We start from the raw sequence: 22,464 nt of genomic DNA, 5'->3' as shown, positions 1-22,464 counted from the left end.
AAACATGCAGTCTCCATGCTATCATACCATTTAGAATGCACTGTAAACATGCAGGCTCCATGCTATCATAGCACTTCAGAAATGTACTATAAACATGCAGGCTCCATGCTAGCATAGCACTTCGAAATGTACTAAACATGCAGTCTCCATGCTAGCATAGCACTTAGAATGACCTGTAAACATGCAGTCCACTTAGAATGACCTGTAAACATGCAGTCTCCATGCTATCATACCATTTAGAATGACCTGTAAACCTTGAGCTCCATGCTATCATGCAGCATGCTTCATACCATTTGTACTATAAACATGCAGGCTCCATGCTAGCATAGCACTTCGAAATGTACTATAAACATGCAGGCTCCATGCTAGCATAGCACTTAAGAATGACCTGTAAACATGCAGTCTCCATGCTAGCATACCACTTAGAATGACCTGTAAACATGCAGTCTCCATGCTATCATACCATTTAGAATGACCTGTAAACATGCAGTCTCCATGCTATCATACCATTTAGAATGCACTGTAAACATGCAGGCTCCATGCTAGCATAGCACTGAAATGTACTATAAACATGCAGGCTCCATGCTAGCATAGCATAGAAATGTACTATAAACATGCAGTCTCCTTGCTAGCATACCACTTAGAATGACCTGTAAACATGCAGTCTCCATGCTATCATACCATTTAGAATGACCTGTAAACATGCAGTCTCCATGCTATCATACCATTTAGAATGCTATAAACATGCAGGCTCCATGCTAGCATAGCACTTAGAATGTACTATAAACATGCAGTCTCCATGCTAGCATAGCACTTAGAATGACCTGTAAACATGCAGTCTCCATGCTAGCATAGCACACTAGAATGACCTGTAAACATGCAGTCTCCATGCTAGCATAGCACTTAGAATGACTGTAAACATGCAGTCTCCATGCTATCATAGCACTTAGAATGTACTATAAACATGCAGGCTCCATGCTATCATAGCACTTAGAATGACCTGTAAATGTCTCACTATAAAGAATGCATGTAAACAGGCTCCATGCTATCATAGCATAGCATAAACATGCGGGCTCCATACTTAGAATGACCTGTAAACATGCTAGTAAATAGCATTAGAATGCACTGTAAGCTCCATGCTAGCATAGCACTTGAAATGTACTATAAACATGCAGGCTCCATGCTAGCATAGCACTTGAAATGTACTATAAACATGCCGGGCTCCATGCTAGCATAGCACTTGAAATGTACTATAAACATGCAGGCTCCATGCTAGCATAGCACTTAGAAATGTACTATAAACATGCAGGCTCCATGCTAGCATAAGCATTGAAATGTACTATAAACATGCAGGCTCATGCTAGCATGCTTGCCAGAAATGTACTATAAACATGCAGGCTCCATGCTAGCATAGCACTTCGAAATGTACTATAAACATGCAGGCTCCATGCTAGCATAGCACTTCAAATGTACTATAAACATGCAGGCTCCATGCTAGCATAGCATGAATGTACTATAAACATGCAGGCTCCATGCTAGCATAGCACTTGAAATGTACTATAAACATGCAGGCTCCATGCTAGCATAGCACTTAAGTAATGTACTATATGACATGCAGGCTCCATGCTAGCATAGCACTTGAAATGTACTATAAACATGCAGGCTCCATGCTAACATGGCTTTCTTATATAATACTATAAACATGCACTTCGAAATGTACTATAAACATGCAGGCTCCATGCTAGCATACTATAAACATGCATGCTTAGCACTTGAAATGTACTATAAACATGCAGGCTCCATGCTAGCATAGCACTTCGAAATGTACTATAAACATGCAGGCTCCATGCTAGCATAGCACTTCTATAAACATGCAGGGCTCCATGCTAGCATGCTTGTACTATAAACATGCAGGCTCCATGCTAGCATAGCACTTCGAAATGTACTATAAACATGCAGGCTCCATGCTAGCATAGCACTTTGTACTATAAACATGCAGGCTCCATGCTAGCATAGCACTTCGAAATGTACTATAAAACATGCAGGCTCCATGCTAGCATAGCACTTCGAAATGTACTATAAACATGCAGGCTCCATGCTAGCATAGCACTTCGAAATGTACTATAAACATGCAGGCTCCATGCTAGCATAGCACTTGAAATGTACTATAAACATGCAGGCTCCATGCTAGCATAGCACTCGAAATGTACTATAAACATGCAGGCTCCATGCTAGCATAGCACTTCGTAATGTACTATAAACATGCAGGCTCCATGCTAGCATAGCACTTCGAAATGTACTATAAACATGCAGGCTCCATGCTAGCATAGCACTTCGAAATGTACTATAAACATGCAGGCTCCATGCTAGCATAGCACTTCGAAATGTACTATAAACATGCAGGCTCCATGCTAGCATAGCACTTCGAAATGCACTATAAACATGCAGGCTCCATGCTAGCATAGCACTTCGAAATGTACTATAAACATGCAGGCTCCATGCTAGCATAGCACTTAAATGTACTATAAACATGCAGGCTCCATGCTAGCATAGCACTTCGAAATGTACTATAAACATGCAGGCTCCATGCTAGCATAGCACTTCGAGAATGTACTATAAACATGCAGGCTCCATGCTAGCATAGCACTATAAACATGCAGGCTCCAATGTACTATAAACATGCAGGCTCCATGCTAGCATAGCACTTCGTAATGTACTATAAACATGCAGGCTCCATGCTAGCATAGCACTTAGTAATGTACTATAAACATGCAGTCTCCATGCTAGCATAGCAATAATGTACTATAAACATGCAGGCTCCATGCTAGCATAGCACCGAAATGCACTATAAACATGCAGGCTCCATGCTAGCATAGCACTTCGAAATGTACTATAAACATGCAGGCTCCATGCTAGCATAGCACTTCGAAATGTACTATAAACATGCAGGCTCCATGCTAGCATAGCACTTGCAGGCTCCCATGCTATGTACTATAAACATGCAGGCTCCATGCTAGCATAGCATAATGTACTATAAACATGCAGGCTCCATGCTAAATGTACTATAAACATGCAGGCTCCATGCTAGCATAGCACTTCGTAATGTACTATAAACATGCAGGCTCCATGCTAGCATAGCACTTCGAAATGTACTATAAACATGCAGGCTCCATGCTAGCATAGCACTTAGTAATGTGCTGTAAACATGCAGGGCTCCATGCTAGCATAGCACTTCGTAATGTACTATAAACATGCAGGCTCCATGCTAGCATAGCACTTCGAATGTAATGTACTATAAACATAAACATGCAGGCTCCATGCTAGCATAGCACTTCGAAATGTACTATAAACATGCAGGCTCCATGCTAGCATAGCATCCCGAAATGTACTATAAACATGCAGGCTCCATGCTAGCATAGCACTGTAATGCACTATAAACATGCAGTCTCCATGCTAGCATAGCACTTCGAAATGTACTATAAACATGCAGGCTCCATGCTAGCATAGCACTTCATAATGTACTATAAACATGCAGGCTCCATGCTAGCATAGCACTTCGTAATGCACTATAAACATGCAGTCTCCATGCTAGCATAGCACTTCGTAATGCACTATAAACATGCAGGCTCCATGCTAGCATAGCACTTCGTAATGTACTATAAACATGCAGGCTCCATGCTAGCATAGCACTTACTATAAACATGCAGTCTCCATGCTAGCATAACACTTGTAATGCACCCAATCATTTGTTTCATACCGTGTTGGGGTCAATTATATTTATATTCCTGTCAATTCAGGAAATACACAGAAATTCCAATTCTCTTCAATGCTTTTCAAAAGGAAACTTCAATTAAAATAGAACTGATTCCAACCCTGTTATATACTAAGTTAGGGTGCTAGTATAGACATTGGAACATTCTCTATGATTAATGTCCTGTCCTAATGTCCTGTCCTAATGTCCTGTCCTAATGTCCTGTCCTAACTGTCCTGTCCTAATGTCCTGTCCTAATGTCCTGTCCTAATGTCCTGTCCTGTCCTAATGTCCTGTCCTACTGTCTGTCCTACTGTCCTGTCCTACTGTCCTGTCCTAATGTCCTGTCCTAATGTCCTGTCCTAATGTCCTGTCCTAATGTCCTGTGGTGACTCATTGCTTGCCTGTTTGTGTGTTTTCCAAACCACTAGGACAAGTGTTACCAGTACTGGCCAGACCAGGGCTGTTGGACCTATGGTAATGTCCGGGTGGCTGTGGAAGACTGTACTGTGTTGGTGGACTACACCATACGGAAGTTCTGCATACAATATGTAAGTTATTATTAGATGGTAATCATGTGGGTCATGTAGATTATAACAGTACCGTAGGTTTGGTTGGAAATGTAAGTGCTTGCCTGTGCTATACTTATTCACTTGTAGTATACTAAAGTACTATACTTGTTCACTTGTAGTATACTAAAGTACTACACTTATTCACTTGTAGTATTCTAAAGTACTATACTTGTTCACTTATAGTGTACTAAAGTGCTATACTTGTTCACTTGTAGTATACTAAAGTACTACACTTATTCACTTGTAGTATATATACTAAAGTACTACACTTATTCACTTGTAGTATACTGAAGTACTATACTAAAGTCCTATACTTATTCACTTGTAGTATAATAAAGTACTATACTTGTTCACTTGTATTATACTAAAGTACTATACTTATTCACGTGTAGTATACTAAAGTCCTATACTTATTCACTTGTAGTATACTGAAGTACAATACTTTAGTCCTATACTTGTTCACTTGTAGTATAATAAAGTCCTATACTTATTCACTTGTAGTATACTAAAGTACTATAGTTATTCATTTGTGGTATACTAAAATACTATACTTGTTCACTTGTAGTATAATAAAGTACTATACTCGTTCACTTGTAGTATACTGAAGTACTATACTAAAGTCCTATACTTATTCACTTGTAGTATAATAAAGTACTATACTTGTTCACTTGTAGTATACTAAAGTACTACACTTATTCACTTGTAGTATACTGAAGTATTATATTTATTCACTTGTAGTGTACTAAAGTATTATACGTATTCACTTGTAGTATACTGAAGTACTACATTATAGTCATATACTTATTCACTTGTAGTATACTAAAAAGTACTATACTTATTCACTTGTAGTATAATAAAGTACTATACTTGTTCACTTGTAGTATACTAAAGTACTACACTTATTCACTTGTAGTATACTGATATTATATTTATTCACTTGTAGTGTACTAAAGTATTATATGCGTATTCACTTGTAGTATACTGAAGTACTACATTATAGTCATATACTTATTCACTTGTAGTATACTAAAGTACTATACTTATTCACTTGTAGTATACTAAAGTACTATACTTGTTCAGTTGTAGTATACTGAAGTACTATACTATAGTCATATACTTATTCACTTGTAATATACTATAGTCATATACTTATTCACTTGTAGTATAATAAAGTCCTATACTTATTAACTTGTAGTGTACTAAAGTCCTATACTTAGTCACGTGTAGTATACTATAGTCATATACGTATTCACTTGTAGTATACTATAGTCATATACTTATTCACGTGTAGTATAATAAAGTCCTATACTTATTCACTTGTAGTATACTGAAGTACAATACTATAGTCATGTACTTATTCACGTGTAGTATAATAAAGTCCTATACTTATTAACTTGTAGTGTACTGAAGTACTATACTATAGTCATATACTTATTCACTTGTAGTATACTGAAGTACAATACTTTAGTCCTATACTTATTCACGTGTAGTATACTAAAGTCCTATACTTATTCACTTGTAGTATACTAAAGTACTATACTTATTCACTTGTAGTATACTGAAGTACTATACTAAAGTCCTATACTTATTCACTTGTAGTATAATAAAGTCCTATACTTATTCACTTGTAGTATACTATAGTCTATACTTATTCACGTGTAGTATAATAAAGTCCTATACTTATTCACTTGTAGTATACTAAAGTACTATACTTATTCACTTGTAGTATACTAAATCAAACTTATTCAAATGTAGTATACTATAGTCCTATACTTATTCAGTGTAGTATAATAAAGTGCTATACTTATTCACAGTGTAGTATACTAAAGTAAACAATGCTTATTCAAAAGCACGGTAGTATAATAAAGTACTATACTTATTCACTTGTAGTATAATAAAGTACTATACTTATTCACTTGTAGTATACTAAAGTCCTAAACTTATTCACTTGTAGTATACTATAGTCATATACTTATTCACTTGTAGTATACTATAGTCATATACTTATTCACTTGTAATATACTATAGTCATATACTTATTCACGTGTAGTATACTATAGTCATATACTTATTCACTTGTAATATACTATAGTCATATACTTATTCACGTGTAGTATAATAAAGTCCTATACTTATTCACTTGTAATATACTATAGTCATATACTTTTTCACTTGTAGTTTCCTAAAGTGAAACCAATAAGTATTTGACTGTAAATATGTAGTCTACAGAGCTCCACAACACTGATGGACAGAGGTAGTAATGACTCTATGTAGTGTCTGGTTTATAGTAATGACTCTATAGTAATGTAGTGTCTGGTTTATAGTAATGACTCTATGTAGTATCAGGTATAGTAATGACTCTATGTAGTATATGGTTTAAAGTAATGACTCTATAGTAATGTAGTGTCTGGTTTATAGTAATGACTCTATAGGAATGTAGTGTCTGGTTTATAGTAATGACTCTATAGGAATGTAGTGTCTGGTTTATAGTAATGACTATATAGTAATGTAGTATCTGGTTTATAGTAATGACTCTATGTAGTATCTGGTATATAATTGACTCTATATTAATGTAGTATCTAGTATAGTAATGACTCTATAGTAATGTAGTGTCTGGTTTATAGCAATGACTCTATAGGAATGTAGTGTCTGGTTTATAGTAATGACTCTATAGGAATGTAGTATATGGTTTATAGTAATGACTCTATGTAGTATCTGGTATAGTAATGACTCTATAGGAATGTAGTGTCTGGTTTATAGTAATGACTCTATAGGAATGTAGTGTCTGGTTTACAGTAATGACTCTATAGTAATGTAGTGTCTGGTTTATGGTAATGACTCTATGTAGTATATGCTATAGTAATGACTCTGTATGCCTGCTCTGTGTGTCGCCTCCTGTAGCAGGCCAGTGACGGCACCAAGCCCTCCAGGCTGGTCACCCAGCTCCACTTCACCAGCTGGCCTGATTTTGGGGTGCCCTTTTCCCCCATCGGCATGCTCAAGTTCCTCAAGAAAGTCAAGACGGTCAACTCCTCCTTCGCTGGGCCCATCGTGGTTCACTGCAGGTACTTTATACTGGGGATGTAGTCTTTTAGGCACATTTCAACTATTGTACTGTATATAGTAACCTGAAGGTTACGTCCCCCCCGGTCTTTAGGAAGAGAGAGAGAGAGATCTAACTCAAATCAAATCAAATCAAATCAAATGTATTTATATAGCCCTTCGTACATCAGCTGATATCTCAAAGTGCTGTACAGAAACCCAGCCTAAAACCCCAAACAGCAAGCAATGCAGGTGTAGAATCATGCTATGATTCTCAGATGACTCCTTGGCCTTCTCTGTTCTTTGTCTCTGCAGTGCTGGTGTGGGAAGGACAGGGACCTTCATTGTGATTGACGGCGTGATTGACATGATGCACCAAGAGCAGAAGATTGACGTCTTTGGTTTTGTGTCCAAGATAAGAGACCAGCGCTCGCAGCTTGTACAGACAGACGTGAGTAGGCTCAAATCAACAGGGTCACAACACTATTTCATTTCTCAATGCATCAGTCTATGTTTCTCTTAGTACTAGGGACTAGCAACTGTCCAAAAGTAAGCATTGTCCTTCCTACTACTACAGTGTTCTAAATATGTATTTGTAATGTAAACTAGAAAATAATAGAGGTCCAAGAATATATCCCTGTGGAACACCACACTTGATCTCATCTGATTCATCTTCTCCTTGTTCTTTTTCTTCTTCTTCTGCTTCTTCTTCTTCTGCTTCTTTGGCCTCTTCTTCAGTTACTCCTTCTTCTTCTTCTCCTTTTTCTCCTTCTCCTCCTCCTTCTTCTTCTCCTTCTCTTTCTTCTTCTTCTCCTTTTTCTCCTTCTTCTTCTCCTTCTTCTTCTCCCTTTCTCCTTCTTCTTCTTCTCCTTCTTCTTCTTCTGCTTCTTCAGCCTCTTCTCCAGTTTCTACTTCTTCTTCAGCTTCTTCATTTGGAATCAATTATCAAAGTGTATGGACTTTCATTCCTATTGTTCTAGTGCTCTAAATATCTGTTTGTCTTCCTCTGTGGCCTCCAGATTCAGTACTCGTTCATCTACCAGGCCCTGTTGGAATACTACCTGTACGGAGACACAGAACTGGACGTGTCATCTCTAGAAGGACACCTGCACAAACTCCACAACACCCACGCCCCTTCGACAGGGTCGGCCTGGAGGAAGAGTTCAAAGTGAGAGCCAGGGGTCCTCTCTCTTCTCTGACAGGGTTGTAGTTGATAAGATAGAGCCCATTGCTACATGCAGCTTAGAATCTCTGAAAGTCTGTGTATGCTTATAATAGCAATTGTGGACATCGGGTATAAATTATTCTATGTTAATTTGCATCGCTCTTATTTTTGGGCCTCCCGGGTGGCTCAGCGGTTGTGTCACAACCCGGCCGTGATCTGGAGTCCCATAGAGCGCCACACAATTGGCCCAGCGTCCTCCGGGTTAGGGGAGGGTTTGTCCGGGGGGGGTAGGCCGCCATTGTAAAAAAAAAAAAATGTTCTTAATTTACTTGCCTAGTTAAATGAAGGTAAAAATATTAAGTTATCTATGTGTACATTTACATCCTGACACTTTCCTGTCCCCCCCCCCCTTTATCGTCCAGAAACTGACCAACATGAGGATAATGAAGGAGAACATGAGGATGGGAAATCTCCCTGCCAACATGAAGAAGAACAGAGTGCTCCAGATTATTCCATGTAAGGAACGCCGGAAAAGTTACAACAACCTGAATGAGATCTGTTTTCCCCTCAGAGTCCAGTAACTCTACATTACGTCATGCAGTTATTCTTTAACTTGTGACAGATTGTGACCCACAGATTATATTGTGTTCATAACCCCCCCCCCCCCCCGCCTTATTTAGAACGAAACAAGAGATATTATCAAATCCCTTATTCCCTTGGTTCGCTCACCTAAATTGCATTCATGCAGAATTAACCGGGAAATCCATTGTATATGTCACATTTTCATTTTTGGTATTCATATATTTATTTATTTATATTTCATCATCAATCAATCATAATTTGTATCTTTCATATTTGTTATTCATATATTTAAACCTTGATGCCTGACTGACATCGAGAGATCCTTTTAGTCAGGAGTCTTGTGGTTTTATCTGATGAAACGCTCATTGTTGTTGCTGTTCTTTAGGTTGAGTGATGCGTTTTGTCTCTCATCTTACAAATAGTGTTTGGGAAATGGATCTGGAGGAGCATTTTAGGGTGTGTCTCAAACGGCACCCTATTCCCTATTTAGTGCACTACTTTTGACCAGGGTCTATAGGGTCTGTGGTCAAAAGTAGTGCACTATATAGGGAATAGGGTGCCGTTTGAAACGCTGGCTTTTAGGCATCTAATACGGGTGATCTATTCATAAATCAACAGTGACAGCATCGCAGATGATCCAATTCCTTCCACCCCTAATTCATCTGCTCTTTCCTCAGACCGTTCGGTTGTAGGGCCGTTAATACTCTCCACTACATCAATGAGTAAACATTACAACATTTATTTCCATGGCAGTTTCTACTCCACATCGATGAGTAAACATCACAATACTTGCTACTACTACATCAATGAGTAAACAGTGCTTGGAACTCATTTTGAAAATCATAATTTTTGACCCTATCATCAACCCTAACCTAAACCACCTTTTCATATTTGGTATTCATATATTTTAAACCTTGATGTGTGATTGAAGATCTTGTTGTTTTGTTGTTTTCTCTGTTAAATAACGCTCATTGTTTTTGCTGTTCTTTAGGTTGAGTGAACGTTTTGTCTCTCATCTTACAAATGTGTAAATGGATCTGGAGGAATTTTACTGTGCACTGGCACCATTCAATTTAGTAAACTATTATTCCCTAATACACACTACTACATCAATGAGTAAACATTACCCTATTCCTATTTAGTGCACTACTACATATTCCTATTTAGTGCACTAAACACACATTACCATTACTACATCAATGCATCATTTATAGATACTAAGTACCCTATTCCTGTTTACAATACACCCTATTCTATTTAGTGCACTACATCAATGCTATTCCATTTTAGATGTACTATGGCACCCTATCCCTATTTAGTGCACTACTATGGCACCTATTCCTACTACTCACTACTATTTAGTGGCATCAATGATTTAAACTATGGCACCCTATTCAATACTGCACTACTACATCATTTATGAGTAAACCTATTCAATTTACTGCACTACTATGGCATCAATGAGTAAACTACTATACTCACTACTTACATCAATGGTATTCCATATTTAGTGCAACTATTACACTATTCTATTTAGTGCACTACTACATCAATGCATCATTTATAGATGTAACCTATTCCCTGTTTAGATACTATACACCCTATTCCCTATTTAGTGCACTACTACATCAATTTATAGTGCACTACTGGGCACCCTACATTCCATATTTTGTGCTTCATTTATAGATGGGCTCAGAATGAGGCCTGCACACTTTGTCTGACACTACTACATCAATGAGTAAACGTTACAATACTCACTACTACATCAATGAGTACCATTGTTTATATACTCTGTGTTATGCCATTGATATACTCTGTGTATCATTGATATACTCTGTGTATCATTGATATACTCTGTGTATCATTGATATACTCTGTGTATCATTGATATACTCTGTGTATCATTGATATACTCTGTGTATCATTGATATACTCTGTGTATCATTGATATACTCTGTGTATCATTGATATACTCTGTGTACCATTGATATACTCTGTGTACCATTGATATACTCTGTGTATCATTGATATACTCTGTGTATCATTGATATACTCTGTGTATCATTGATATACTCTGTGTATCATTGATATACTCTGTGTATCATTGATATACTCTGTGAATCATTGATATACTCTGTGTATCATTGATATACTCTGTGTACCATTGATATACTCTGTGTACCATTGATATACTCTGTGTATCATTGATATACTCTGTGTACCATTGATATACTCTGTGTACTGTCGGTCTTTGTAGTTATCACCAGTTTAATATGGATTGTATGTTTCAGATGACTTCAACAGAGTGATTATGTCCATGAGAAGAGGCCAAGAGTTTACTGACTACATCAATGCTTCATTTATAGATGTAAGTATATACTCACTACTACATCAATGCATCATTTATAGATGTAAGTAGACGTTACACTACTCACTACTACATCAATGCTTCATTTATAGATGTAAGTAGACGTTACACTACTCACTACTACATCAATGAGTAAACGTTACAATACTCACTACTACATCAATGCTTCATTTATAGATGTAAGTATATACTCACTACTACATCAATGCATCATTTATAGATGTAAGTATATACTCACTACTACATCAATGAGTAAACATCACAATACTCACTACTACATCAATGAGTTAACGTCACAATACTCACTACTACATCAATGCATCATTTATAGATGTAAGTAGATGTTACAATACTTACTACTACATCAATGCTTCATTTATAGATGTAAGTAGACGTTACACTACTCACTACTACATCAATGAGTAAACGTTACAATACTCACTACTACATCAATGAGTAAACGTTACAATACTCACTACTACATCAATGAGTAAACGTTACAATACTCACTACTACATCAATGAGTAAACGTTACACTACTCACTACTACATCAATGAGTAAACATCACAATACTCACTACTACATCAAAGAGTAAACGTCACAATACTCACTACTACATCAATGCTTCATTTATAGATGTAAGTATATACTCACTACTACATCAATGAGTAAACATCACAATACTCACTACTACATCAATGCATCATTTATAGATGTAAGTATATACTCACTACTACATCAATGAGTAAACGTTACAATACTCACTACTACATCAATGCTTCATTTATAGATGTAAGTATATACTCACTACTACATCAATGAGTTAATGTTACAATACTCACTACTGCATCAATGAGTAAACATTACAATACTCACTACTACATCAATGCATCATTTATAGATGTAAGTATATACTCACTACTACATCAATGCTTCATTTATAGATGTAAGTATATACTCACTACTACATCAATGAGTTAACGTTACAATACTCACTACTACATCAATGAGTAAACATTACAATACTCTCCACTACATCAATGAGTAAACATTACAATACTCACTACTACATCGATGAGTAAACATCACAATACTCACTACTACATCAATGAGTAAACTTTACAATACTCATTACTACATCAATGAGTAAACATTACAATATTCACTACTACATCAATGAGTAAACACTACAATACTCACTACTACATCAATGAGTAAACATTACAATACTCACTACTACATCAATGAGTAAACATTACAATACTCACTACTACATCAATAAGTAAACATTACAATACTCACTACTACATCAATGAGTAAACATTACAATACTCACTACTACATCGATGAGTAAACATCACAATACTCACTACTACATCAATGAGTAAACTTTACAATACTCACTACTACATCAATGAGTAAACATTACAATACTCACTACTACATCAATGAGTAAACACTACAATACTCACTACTACATCAATGAGTAAACATTACAATACTCACTACTACATCAATGAGTAAACATTACAATACTCACTACTACATCAATGAGTAAACATCACAATACTCACTACTACATCAATGAGTAAACATTACAATACTCACTACTACATCAATGAGTAAACATTACAATACTCACTACTACATCAATGAGTAAACATTACAATACTCACTACTACATCAATGAGTAAACATCACAATACTCACTACTACATCAATGAGTAAACATTACAATACTCACTACTACATCAATGAGTAAACATTACAATACACACTACTACATCAATGAGTAAACATTACAATACTCACTACTACATCAATGAGTAAACATCACAATACTCACTACTACATCAATGAGTAAACATTACAATGCTCACTACTACATCAATGAGTAAACGTTACAATACTCACTACTACATCAATGAGTAAATGTTACAATACTCACTACTACATCAATGAGTAAACATTACAATACTCACTACTACATCAATAAGTAAACATTACAATACTCACTACTACATCAATGAGTAAACATTACAATACTCACTACTACATCAATGAGTAAACATTACAATACTCACTACTACATCAATGAGTAAACATCACAATACTCACTACTACATCAATGAGTAAACATCACAATACTCACTACTACATCAATGAGTAAACATCACAATACTCACTACTACATCAATGAGTTAACATCACAATACTCACTACTACATCAATGAGTTAACATCACAATACTCACTACTACATCAAGGAGTAAACGTGAATCAATGTCATATTTATCGATAGCTAGTTTTGTTTTTGTTTTTGCAGTATATTAAAGTATATATTCATTTTGTGAGGTATATTAAATTATATATTCATTTTGTGAGGTATATTAAATTATATATTAATTTTGTGAGGTATATTAAAGTATATATGTACAGACAGGAAGTTGTACCTGTCTGACATGGTGGTAATGCCTGTACTGTGTACTGTGGTGGACAGGAAGTTGTACCTGTCTGACATGGTGGTAATGCCTGTACTGTGTACTGTGGTGGACAGGAAGTTGTACCTGTCTGACATGGTGGTAATGCCTGCACTGTGTACTGTGGTGGACAGGAAGTTGTACCTGTCTGACATGGTGGTAATGCCTGTACTGTGTACTGTGGTGGACAGGAAGTTGTACCTGTCTGACATGGTGGTAATGCCTGTACTGTGTACTGTGGTGGACAGGAAGTTGTACCTGTCGGACATGGTGGTAATGCCTGCACTGTGGTGGACAGGAAGTTGTACCTGTCTGACATGGTGGTAATGCCTGTACTGTGGTGGACAGGAAGTTGTACCTGTCTGACATGGTGGTAATGCCTGTACTGTGTACTGTGGTGGACAGGATGTTGTACCTGTCTGACATGGTGGTAATGCCTGTACTGTGGTGGACAGGAAGTTGTACCTGTCTGACATGGTGGTAATGCCTGCACTGTGTTCTGTGGTGGGGTGTCCTCAGGGCTACAGGCAGAAGGACTACTTCATAGCGACCCAGGGTCCTTTATCTCACACGGTAGAGGACTACTGGAGGATGGCGTGGGAGTGGAAGTGTCACTCCGTCGTCATGCTGACGGAACTACAGGAGAGGGAGCAGGTAGGAAGGATATTCCATCGAAGAAATAGCATTTAAACAATTCATATTATATGATATATCTCTCTGCTATTCACTTACTAACTACTGCATCTTAGTTGTCTACCGCTAGCAAGGATCCAAAACTAGGACCTCTTTGTGTTGAGCTATTGTAATATTGTAGTAGAGTACTTTTCTTCCATGTGTTGAGTTATTGTAATATTGTAGTAGAGTACTGTTCTTAACATGATTTGAGTTATTGTAATATTGTAGTAGAGTACTGTTCTAACATGATTTGAGTTATTGTAATATTGTGGTAGAGTACTGTTCCTCCATGTGTTGAGCTATTGTAATATTGTAGTAGAGTACTGTTCTAACATGTGTTGAGTTATTGTAATATTGTAGTAGAGTACTTTTCTTCCATGTGTTGAGTAATTGTAATATTGTAGTAGAGTACTGTTCTAACATGTGTTGAGCTATTGTAATATTGTAGTAGAGTACTTTTCTTCCATGTGTTGAGTTATTGTAATATTGTAGTAGAGTACTGTTCTTCCATGTGTTGAGTTATTGTAATATTGTAGTAGAGTACTGTTCTTCCATGTGTTGAGTTATTGTAATATTGTAGTAGAGTACTGTTCTTCCATGTGTTGAGTTATTGTAATATTGTAGTAGAGTACTGTTCTTCCATGTGTTGAGTAATTGTAATATTGTAGTAGAGTACTGTTCTTCCATGTGTTGAGTTATTGTAATAATGTAGTAGAGTACTGTTCTAACATGATTTGAGTTATTGTAATATTGTAGTAGAGTACTGTTCTTCCATGTGTTGAGTTATTGTAATATTGTAGTAGAGTACTGTTCTTCCATGTGTTGAGTAATTGTAATATTGTAGTAGAGTACTGTTCTTCCATGTGTTGAGTTATTGTAATAATGTAGTAGAGTACTGTTCTAACATGATTTGAGTTATTGTAATATTGTAGTAGAGTACTGTTCTTCCATGTGTTGAGTTATTGTAATATTGTAGTAGAGTACTGTTCTTCCATGTGTTGAGTTATTGTAATATTGTAGTAGAGTACTGTTCTTCCATGTGTTGAGTAATTGTAATATTGTAGTAGAGTACTGTTCTTAACATGATTTGAGTTATTGTAATATTGTAGTAGAGTACTGTTCTTAACATGATTTGAGTTATTGTAATATTGTAGTAGAGTACTGTTCTAACATGATTTGAGTAATTGTAATATTGTAGTAGAGTACTGTTCTTCTATGTGTTGAGTTATTGTAATATTGCAGTAGAGTACTGTTCTAACATGATTTGAGTTATTGTAATATTGTAGTAGAGTACTGTTCTTAACATGATTTGAGTTATTGTAATATTGTAGTAGAGTACTGTTCTTCTATGTGTTGAGTTATTGTAATATTGTAGTAGAGTACTGTTCTTCCATGTGTTGAGTTATTGTAATATTGTAGTAGAGTACTGTTCTTCCATGTGTTGAGCTATTGTAATATTGCAGTAGAGTACTGTTCTTCCATGTGTTGAGTTATTGTAATATTGTAGTAGAGTACTGTTCTTCCATGTGTTGAGTTATTGTAATATTGTAGTAGAGTACTGTTCTTCCATGTGTTGAGCTATTGTAATATTGCAGTAGAGTACTGTTCTTCTATGTGTTGAGTTATTGTAATATTGTAGTAGAGTACTGTTCTTCCATGTGTTGAGTAATTGTAATATTGTAGTAGAGTACTGTTCTAACATGATTTGAGTTATTGTAATATTGTAGTAGAGTACTGTTCTAACATGATTTGAGTTATTGTAATATTGTAGTAGAGTACTGTTCTTCCATGTGTTGAGTTATTGTAATATTGTAGTAGAGTACTGTTCTTCCATGTGTTGAGTTATTGTAATATTGTAGTAGAGTACTGTTCTTCCATGTGTTGAGTTATTGTAATATTGTAGTAGAGTACTGTTCTTCCATGTGTTGAGTTATATTGTAGTAGAGTACTGTTCTAACATGATTTGAGTAATTGTAATATTGTAGTAGAGTACTGTTCTTCCATGTGTTGAGTAATTGTAATATTGTAGTAGAGTACTGTTCTTCCATGTGTTGAGTTATTGTAATAATGTAGTAGAGTACTGTTCCTCCATGTGTTGAGCTATTGTAATAATGTAGTAGAGTACTGTTCTAACATGATTTGAGTTATTGTAATATTGTAGTAGAGTACTGTTCTTCCATGTGTTGAGTTATTGTAATATTGCAGTAGTGTACTGTTCTTCTATGTGTTGAGTTATTGTAATATTATAGTAGGCTACTGTTCGTGAACATGTCTTCTATTATCTGATGGGAATAGAATCACTATGCTATCCAGTACTCAGTCTTAATCTCCTGACTGTCTCCTGCAGGACAAGTGTTTCCAGTACTGGCCCACAGAGGACTCAGTGACCTATGGAGACTACACTGTAGAGATGAAGGGATGCACTGTGTGTGACAGCTTCAGTGTACGGGATCTGGTACTCACCTATGGCCCAGTAAGTTTACACGGAAATACCCAGAGGTAGTGAGGGACCTAAAAACAATAGTTTATTGAGACATTAACCTTATTAACCTTCTTCTTACCTCTAGAGGAGTCCATGATTAATCACAGGAATAAAGTGTTTGTCATGTTAGCATATTGCTAATCTTGTAACCCTCAACCCAAATTAGATGTTGACAGTCATCACGAGAAAGTAGCGTATTGCAAAACTATCTATTGCTGATCTGTCCAAACCTAGCATGTTGCTAAAATTAGCTCCCAATGCTAAATGATCTGTCCAAACCTAGCATGTTGCTAAAATTAGCTCCCAATGCTAAATGATCTGTCCAAACCTAGCATGTTGCTAAAATTAACTCCCAATGCTAAATGATCTGTCCAAACCTAGCATGTTGCTAAAATTAGCTCCCAATGCTAAATGATCTGTCCACACCTAGCATGTTGCTAAAATTAGCTCCCAATGCTAAATGATCTGTCCAAACCTAGCATGTTGCTAAAATTAACTCCCAATGCTAAATGATCTGTCCAAACCTAGCATGTTGCTAAAATTAGCTCCCAATGCTAAATGATCTGTCCACACCTAGCATGTTGCTAAAATTAGCTCCCAATGCTAAATGATCTGTCCACACCTAGCATGTTGCTACAGTTAGCATCCTGACAGCTACATTATCTTTCCAAACCTGGGTTTGCATGTTTCAGGATAAGCAGACACGTCTGGTCCGCCACTTCCATTTTCACGGCTGGCCAGAGATCGGGATCCCAGCCGAAGGGAAAGGAATGATTGACATCATCGCCTCGGTGCAGAGACAGCAACAGCAGTCAGGAAACCATCCCATCATCGTACACTGCAGGTAGCTAAGAGTCTGACCCTCATCACCATGTGGTGGAATATGTTACTTTGGGAAGACTTTTACACTTCACTGTTACCTAAGTAACACTCTTAGACCAATTTAAATATACTTCGTAACAATTCTTTATTATACATGTACTGTTACTATGGTAACACTTTATTAAACATTTACTGTTACTATGGTAACACTTTATTACACATTTACTGTTACTATGGTAACACTTTATTACACATTTGCTGTTACTATGGTAACACTTTATTACACATTTACTGTTACTATGGTAACACTTTATTACACATTTACTGTTACTATGGTAACACTTTATTACACATTTACTGTTACTATGGTAACACTTTATTACAATTTACTGTTACTATGGTAACACTTTATTACACATTTACTGTTACTATGGTAACACTTTATTACACATTTACTGTTACTATGGTAACACTTTATTACACATTTACTGTTACTATGGTAACACTTTATTACACATTTACTGTTACTATGGTAACACTTTACTGTTACTATGGTAACACTTTATTACACATTTACTGTTACTATGGTAACACTTTATTACACATTTACTGTTACTATGGTAACACCTTTTTACTTGTATAATTTGTTGAGCATTCTTTAGGCAAGACTGTTACTGTTACTATAGCAACTCATTACAACAGTCACAAAACCCCAAAAGTCACTGTTTTTCTTGAATGTTTTGTTGTGTAGTGCTGGTGCAGGGCGAACAGGTACGTTCATTGCACTGAGCAATATCCTGGAGCGGGTCAAGGCTGAGGGCCTACTGGACGTCTTCCAGACTGTGAAGAGTTTACGGATGCAGAGGCCACATATGGTCCAGACCGTGGTGAGGACTTTAACACAGATCACCATTTATAAACCTATTTTCATTTCCAAAGAATCAACATAGTTTAGCACCCATTATAATTGACCAAGTATCTATCGGTCGCAATGCCATTAATAGATAATATAATCATTTATTGTCCGTTAAGTTTAACACAGAATGGACATTTGTCTTTGGTGCTCTGGCTTTACAGTAAAACGATCAGAACGGACGTAAAACATCGACACAGCGAACATTACATGTTAGTTCACCGGAGTCGTGTTTAGAATCTAAATACCAGAGTCGTGTTTAGAATCTAAATACCAGAAAATCTAAATACCAGAGTCGTGTTTAGAATCTAAATACCGGTCGTGTTTAGAATCTAAATACCAGAGTCGTGTTTAGAATCTAAATACCGGAGTCGTGTTTAGAATCTAAATCTAAATACCGGAGTGTTTAGAATCTAAATACGTGTTTTAGAATCTAAATACCGGAGTCGTGTTTAGAATCTAAATACCGGAGTCGTGTTTAGAATCTAAATACCGGAGTCGTGTTTAGAATCTAAATACCGGAGTCGTGTTTAGAATCTAAATCGTGTTTAGAATCTAAATACCGGAGTCGTGTTTAGAATCTAAATACCGGAGTCGTGTTTAGAATCTAAATCTAAATACGGAGTCGTGTTTAAGAATCTAAATACCGGTCGTGTTTAGAATCTAAATACCGGTGTTTTAGAATCTAAATACCGAGTCGTGTTTAGAATCTAAATACCGGAGTCGTGTTTAGAATCTAAATACCGGAGTCGTGTTTAGAATCTAAATACCGGAGTCGTGTTTAGAATCTAAATACCGGAGTCGTGTTTAGAATCTAAATACCGGAGTCGTGTTTAGAATCTAAATACCGGAGTCGTGTTTAAATCTAAATACCGGAGTCGTGTTTAGAATCTAAATACCTAAATACCGGAGTCGGAGTGTTTAGAATCTAAATACCGGAGTCGTGTTTAGAATCTAAATACCGGAGTCGTGTTTAGTCTAAATACCGTGTGTTAGAATCTAAATACCGGAGTCGTGTTTAGAATCTAAATACCGGAGTCGTGTTTAGAATCTAAATACCGTTGTTTAGAATCTAAATACCGGAGTCGTGTTTAGAATCTAAATACCGGAGTCGTCTAAATACCGGAGTCGTTTTAGAATCTAAATACCGGTGTTTAGAATCTAAATACCGGAGTGTTTTAGAATCTAAATACCGGAGTCGTGTTTAGAATCTAAATACCGGAGTCGTGTTTAGTCTAAATACCGGAGTCGTTTAGAATCTAAATACCGGAGTCGTGTTTAGAATCTAAATACCGGGTCGTGTTTAGAATCTAAATACCGGAGTCGTGTTTAGAATCTAAATACCGGAGTCTAAATACCGGAGTTTTAGAATCTAAATACCGGAGTCGTGTTTAGAATCTAAATACCGGAGTCGTGTTTAGAATCTAAATACCGGTGTTTAGTCTAAATACCAGTTTAGAATCTAAATACCGGAGTCTAGAATCTAAATACCGTGTTTAGAATCTAAATACCGGAGTCGTGTTTAGAATCTAAATACCGGAGTCTGTGTTTAGAATCTAAATACCGGAGTCTTGTTTTAGAATTCTCCCTGATGGTTCTCAAATTCTTTCCCCAGGAACAATACGACTTCTGCTACCGCGTGGTACAAGACTTTGTGGACATTTTCTCAGACTATGCCAATTTTAAATGATGAAATATTTGCCTTACAAACATTTTTTTTGTTCAAATGTTGTTGTTTTTAAAGTTTTTTTTTAATACCGGTTGGTCAGGCTTTGTGTTTAGTCCTTAGAAGGATTGAAAGGTTTTCTATTTTGCTATGCACTTGTCCTTACTGTAACTAAAAACTCCATCCCTCGCTGTAATATACTGTACGTCAACGGACAAAGATTTGTAAATGCCAAAATGTAAGATTAATAATGTATATTTCACGTCATGTATAATAATTATTTTGCAATGAAATTCAAGTGTTTGTTTTTTTTAAACCTTGAGTCTCTTTATTCACATGTTTTAGTTGTTGTATGATACTGTACTTTTGTTAAACATCTTGTTTATTCAGACTGAGTGTTTACTTTGACCGTTCTTGTTTCCTTTTGAAAAGAGGCGCTATTGTAAATGTTTTACGTATCGATAGCAGACCTTCCATTTAATTGCATTCTAACGACGTTATGTGAATATTAATTAGTAAGATATTCTGACATGGCTTCTATCTGTGACTAGAGGTGATATCTCATCTATCTTTTTTTGAATTGGAAATAACCCTTTTATTTAAAACAATATATATATATATATATATTAAGGTCTTTACAATGCAAGTTTTTTCAGGCACAATATCAAGAACACAGAAGAAAAAAAATATGCAAAGTATTGAATATCAAGTTACTCCATTATTATTATTATTATTATTATTATTATTATTATTATTATTATTGTCAAGGATAATAGTTTAAAACTACATATTAAGGAATTGTAAGAATTAGTTTCCATTAACCTGATGGATGTAGTCGCCTACTTCACTACAGAAAATCAACATTCAACTACACACATAATAACAAGGTACCAGTAGTAGTACTAATCAGTAGTACTAATCAGTAGTACCAATCAGTAGTACTAATCAAATCAGTAGTACTAATCAGTAGTACTAATCAGTAGTACTAATCAAATCCGTAGTACTAATCAGTAGTACTAATCAGTAGTACTAATCAGTAGTACTAATCAAATCAGTAGTACTAATCAGTAGTACTAATCAGTAGTACTAATCAGTAGTACTAATCAGTAGTACTAATCAGTAGTACTAATCAAATCCGTAGTACTAATCAGTAGTACTAATCAAATCCGTAGTACTAATCAGTAGTACTAATCAAATCAGTCGTACTAATACAAACATACTCCAGTTTTTTAAAATCCACGGCACAACATGCAACTACACATATAATAACAAGGTACCAGTAGTAGTACTAATCAGTAGTACTAATCAAATCCGTAGTACTAATACAAACATACTGCAGTTTTTTTTATCCACGGCACATATTCTGAAGCACATGTACATCACCCAGCATACCACCAAGGAATAGCACAGATACATTCGGACAAATGTGTTAAAACTGAAAAGTTACAGTCATCATTTGTATATTCATGTGTATTGCTTTAATAGCAGTTTGGATTAAAAAAAAATGTTTTTGTTAAATGTATGCATTCTTGAACTGTCCATATCGTTTAGACGTGACACGTATTATTTGACCTAGATAGGAAGGTGTCTGCTGATGCAGTTTCCAAAAATGACTACAGGAATAAAAAAACACAAGTCGTTCTGATCTGACGCAACACTCAGTGTGACCTGTAAAATTAAACGATTTTAACTTAAACGGCATCGAAATGAACTCGACACAATATATATACATTTTTAAAGCACAAAAGATGGGCGTGTTTAATTTAAAATAACGATCCTCCATCTGTTAATAATATATCCATGTAAATGCCATACTTTAGACCTCAGTGCCGTTACAGTATACCGGCTACCACCAAGCTCATGAAACACACATATCCTCATTACGGCCTTACACCATTTGCATTGTTGTGAAAGATTAGGTCAGGGGTCAACCAAAACCATTACCT

At 36.0% G+C, this 22,464-nt stretch overlaps 1 protein-coding gene across 1 annotated transcript; it reads left to right on the top strand.

The window, feature by feature from the left end:
* Positions 1-4,182: 4,182 nt before the first annotated feature.
* LOC124028515 (receptor-type tyrosine-protein phosphatase epsilon-like) lies at positions 4,183-22,036 on the top strand (the record flags this gene model as incomplete). Its single annotated transcript, XM_046340556.1, is given in 12 exon segments — positions 4,183-4,302; positions 7,225-7,388; positions 7,681-7,816; positions 8,385-8,496; positions 8,499-8,533; positions 8,953-9,046; positions 11,404-11,480; positions 14,480-14,614; positions 16,983-17,108; positions 17,810-17,961; positions 18,691-18,826; positions 20,468-22,036. Coding segments are annotated over 12 exon segments (1,362 nt in total), but the record flags the coding sequence as incomplete, so codon positions are not given.
* Positions 22,037-22,464: the final 428 nt, after the last annotated feature.

The sequence above is a fragment of the Oncorhynchus gorbuscha genome, unplaced genomic scaffold (assembly GCF_021184085.1).
Source record: "Oncorhynchus gorbuscha isolate QuinsamMale2020 ecotype Even-year unplaced genomic scaffold, OgorEven_v1.0 Un_scaffold_4349, whole genome shotgun sequence".
Lineage (NCBI taxonomy): Eukaryota > Metazoa > Chordata > Actinopteri > Salmoniformes > Salmonidae > Oncorhynchus > Oncorhynchus gorbuscha.
The sequence above is the reverse complement of the archived record's forward strand: the minus strand, read 5'-3'. Positions and strand labels throughout refer to the sequence as shown.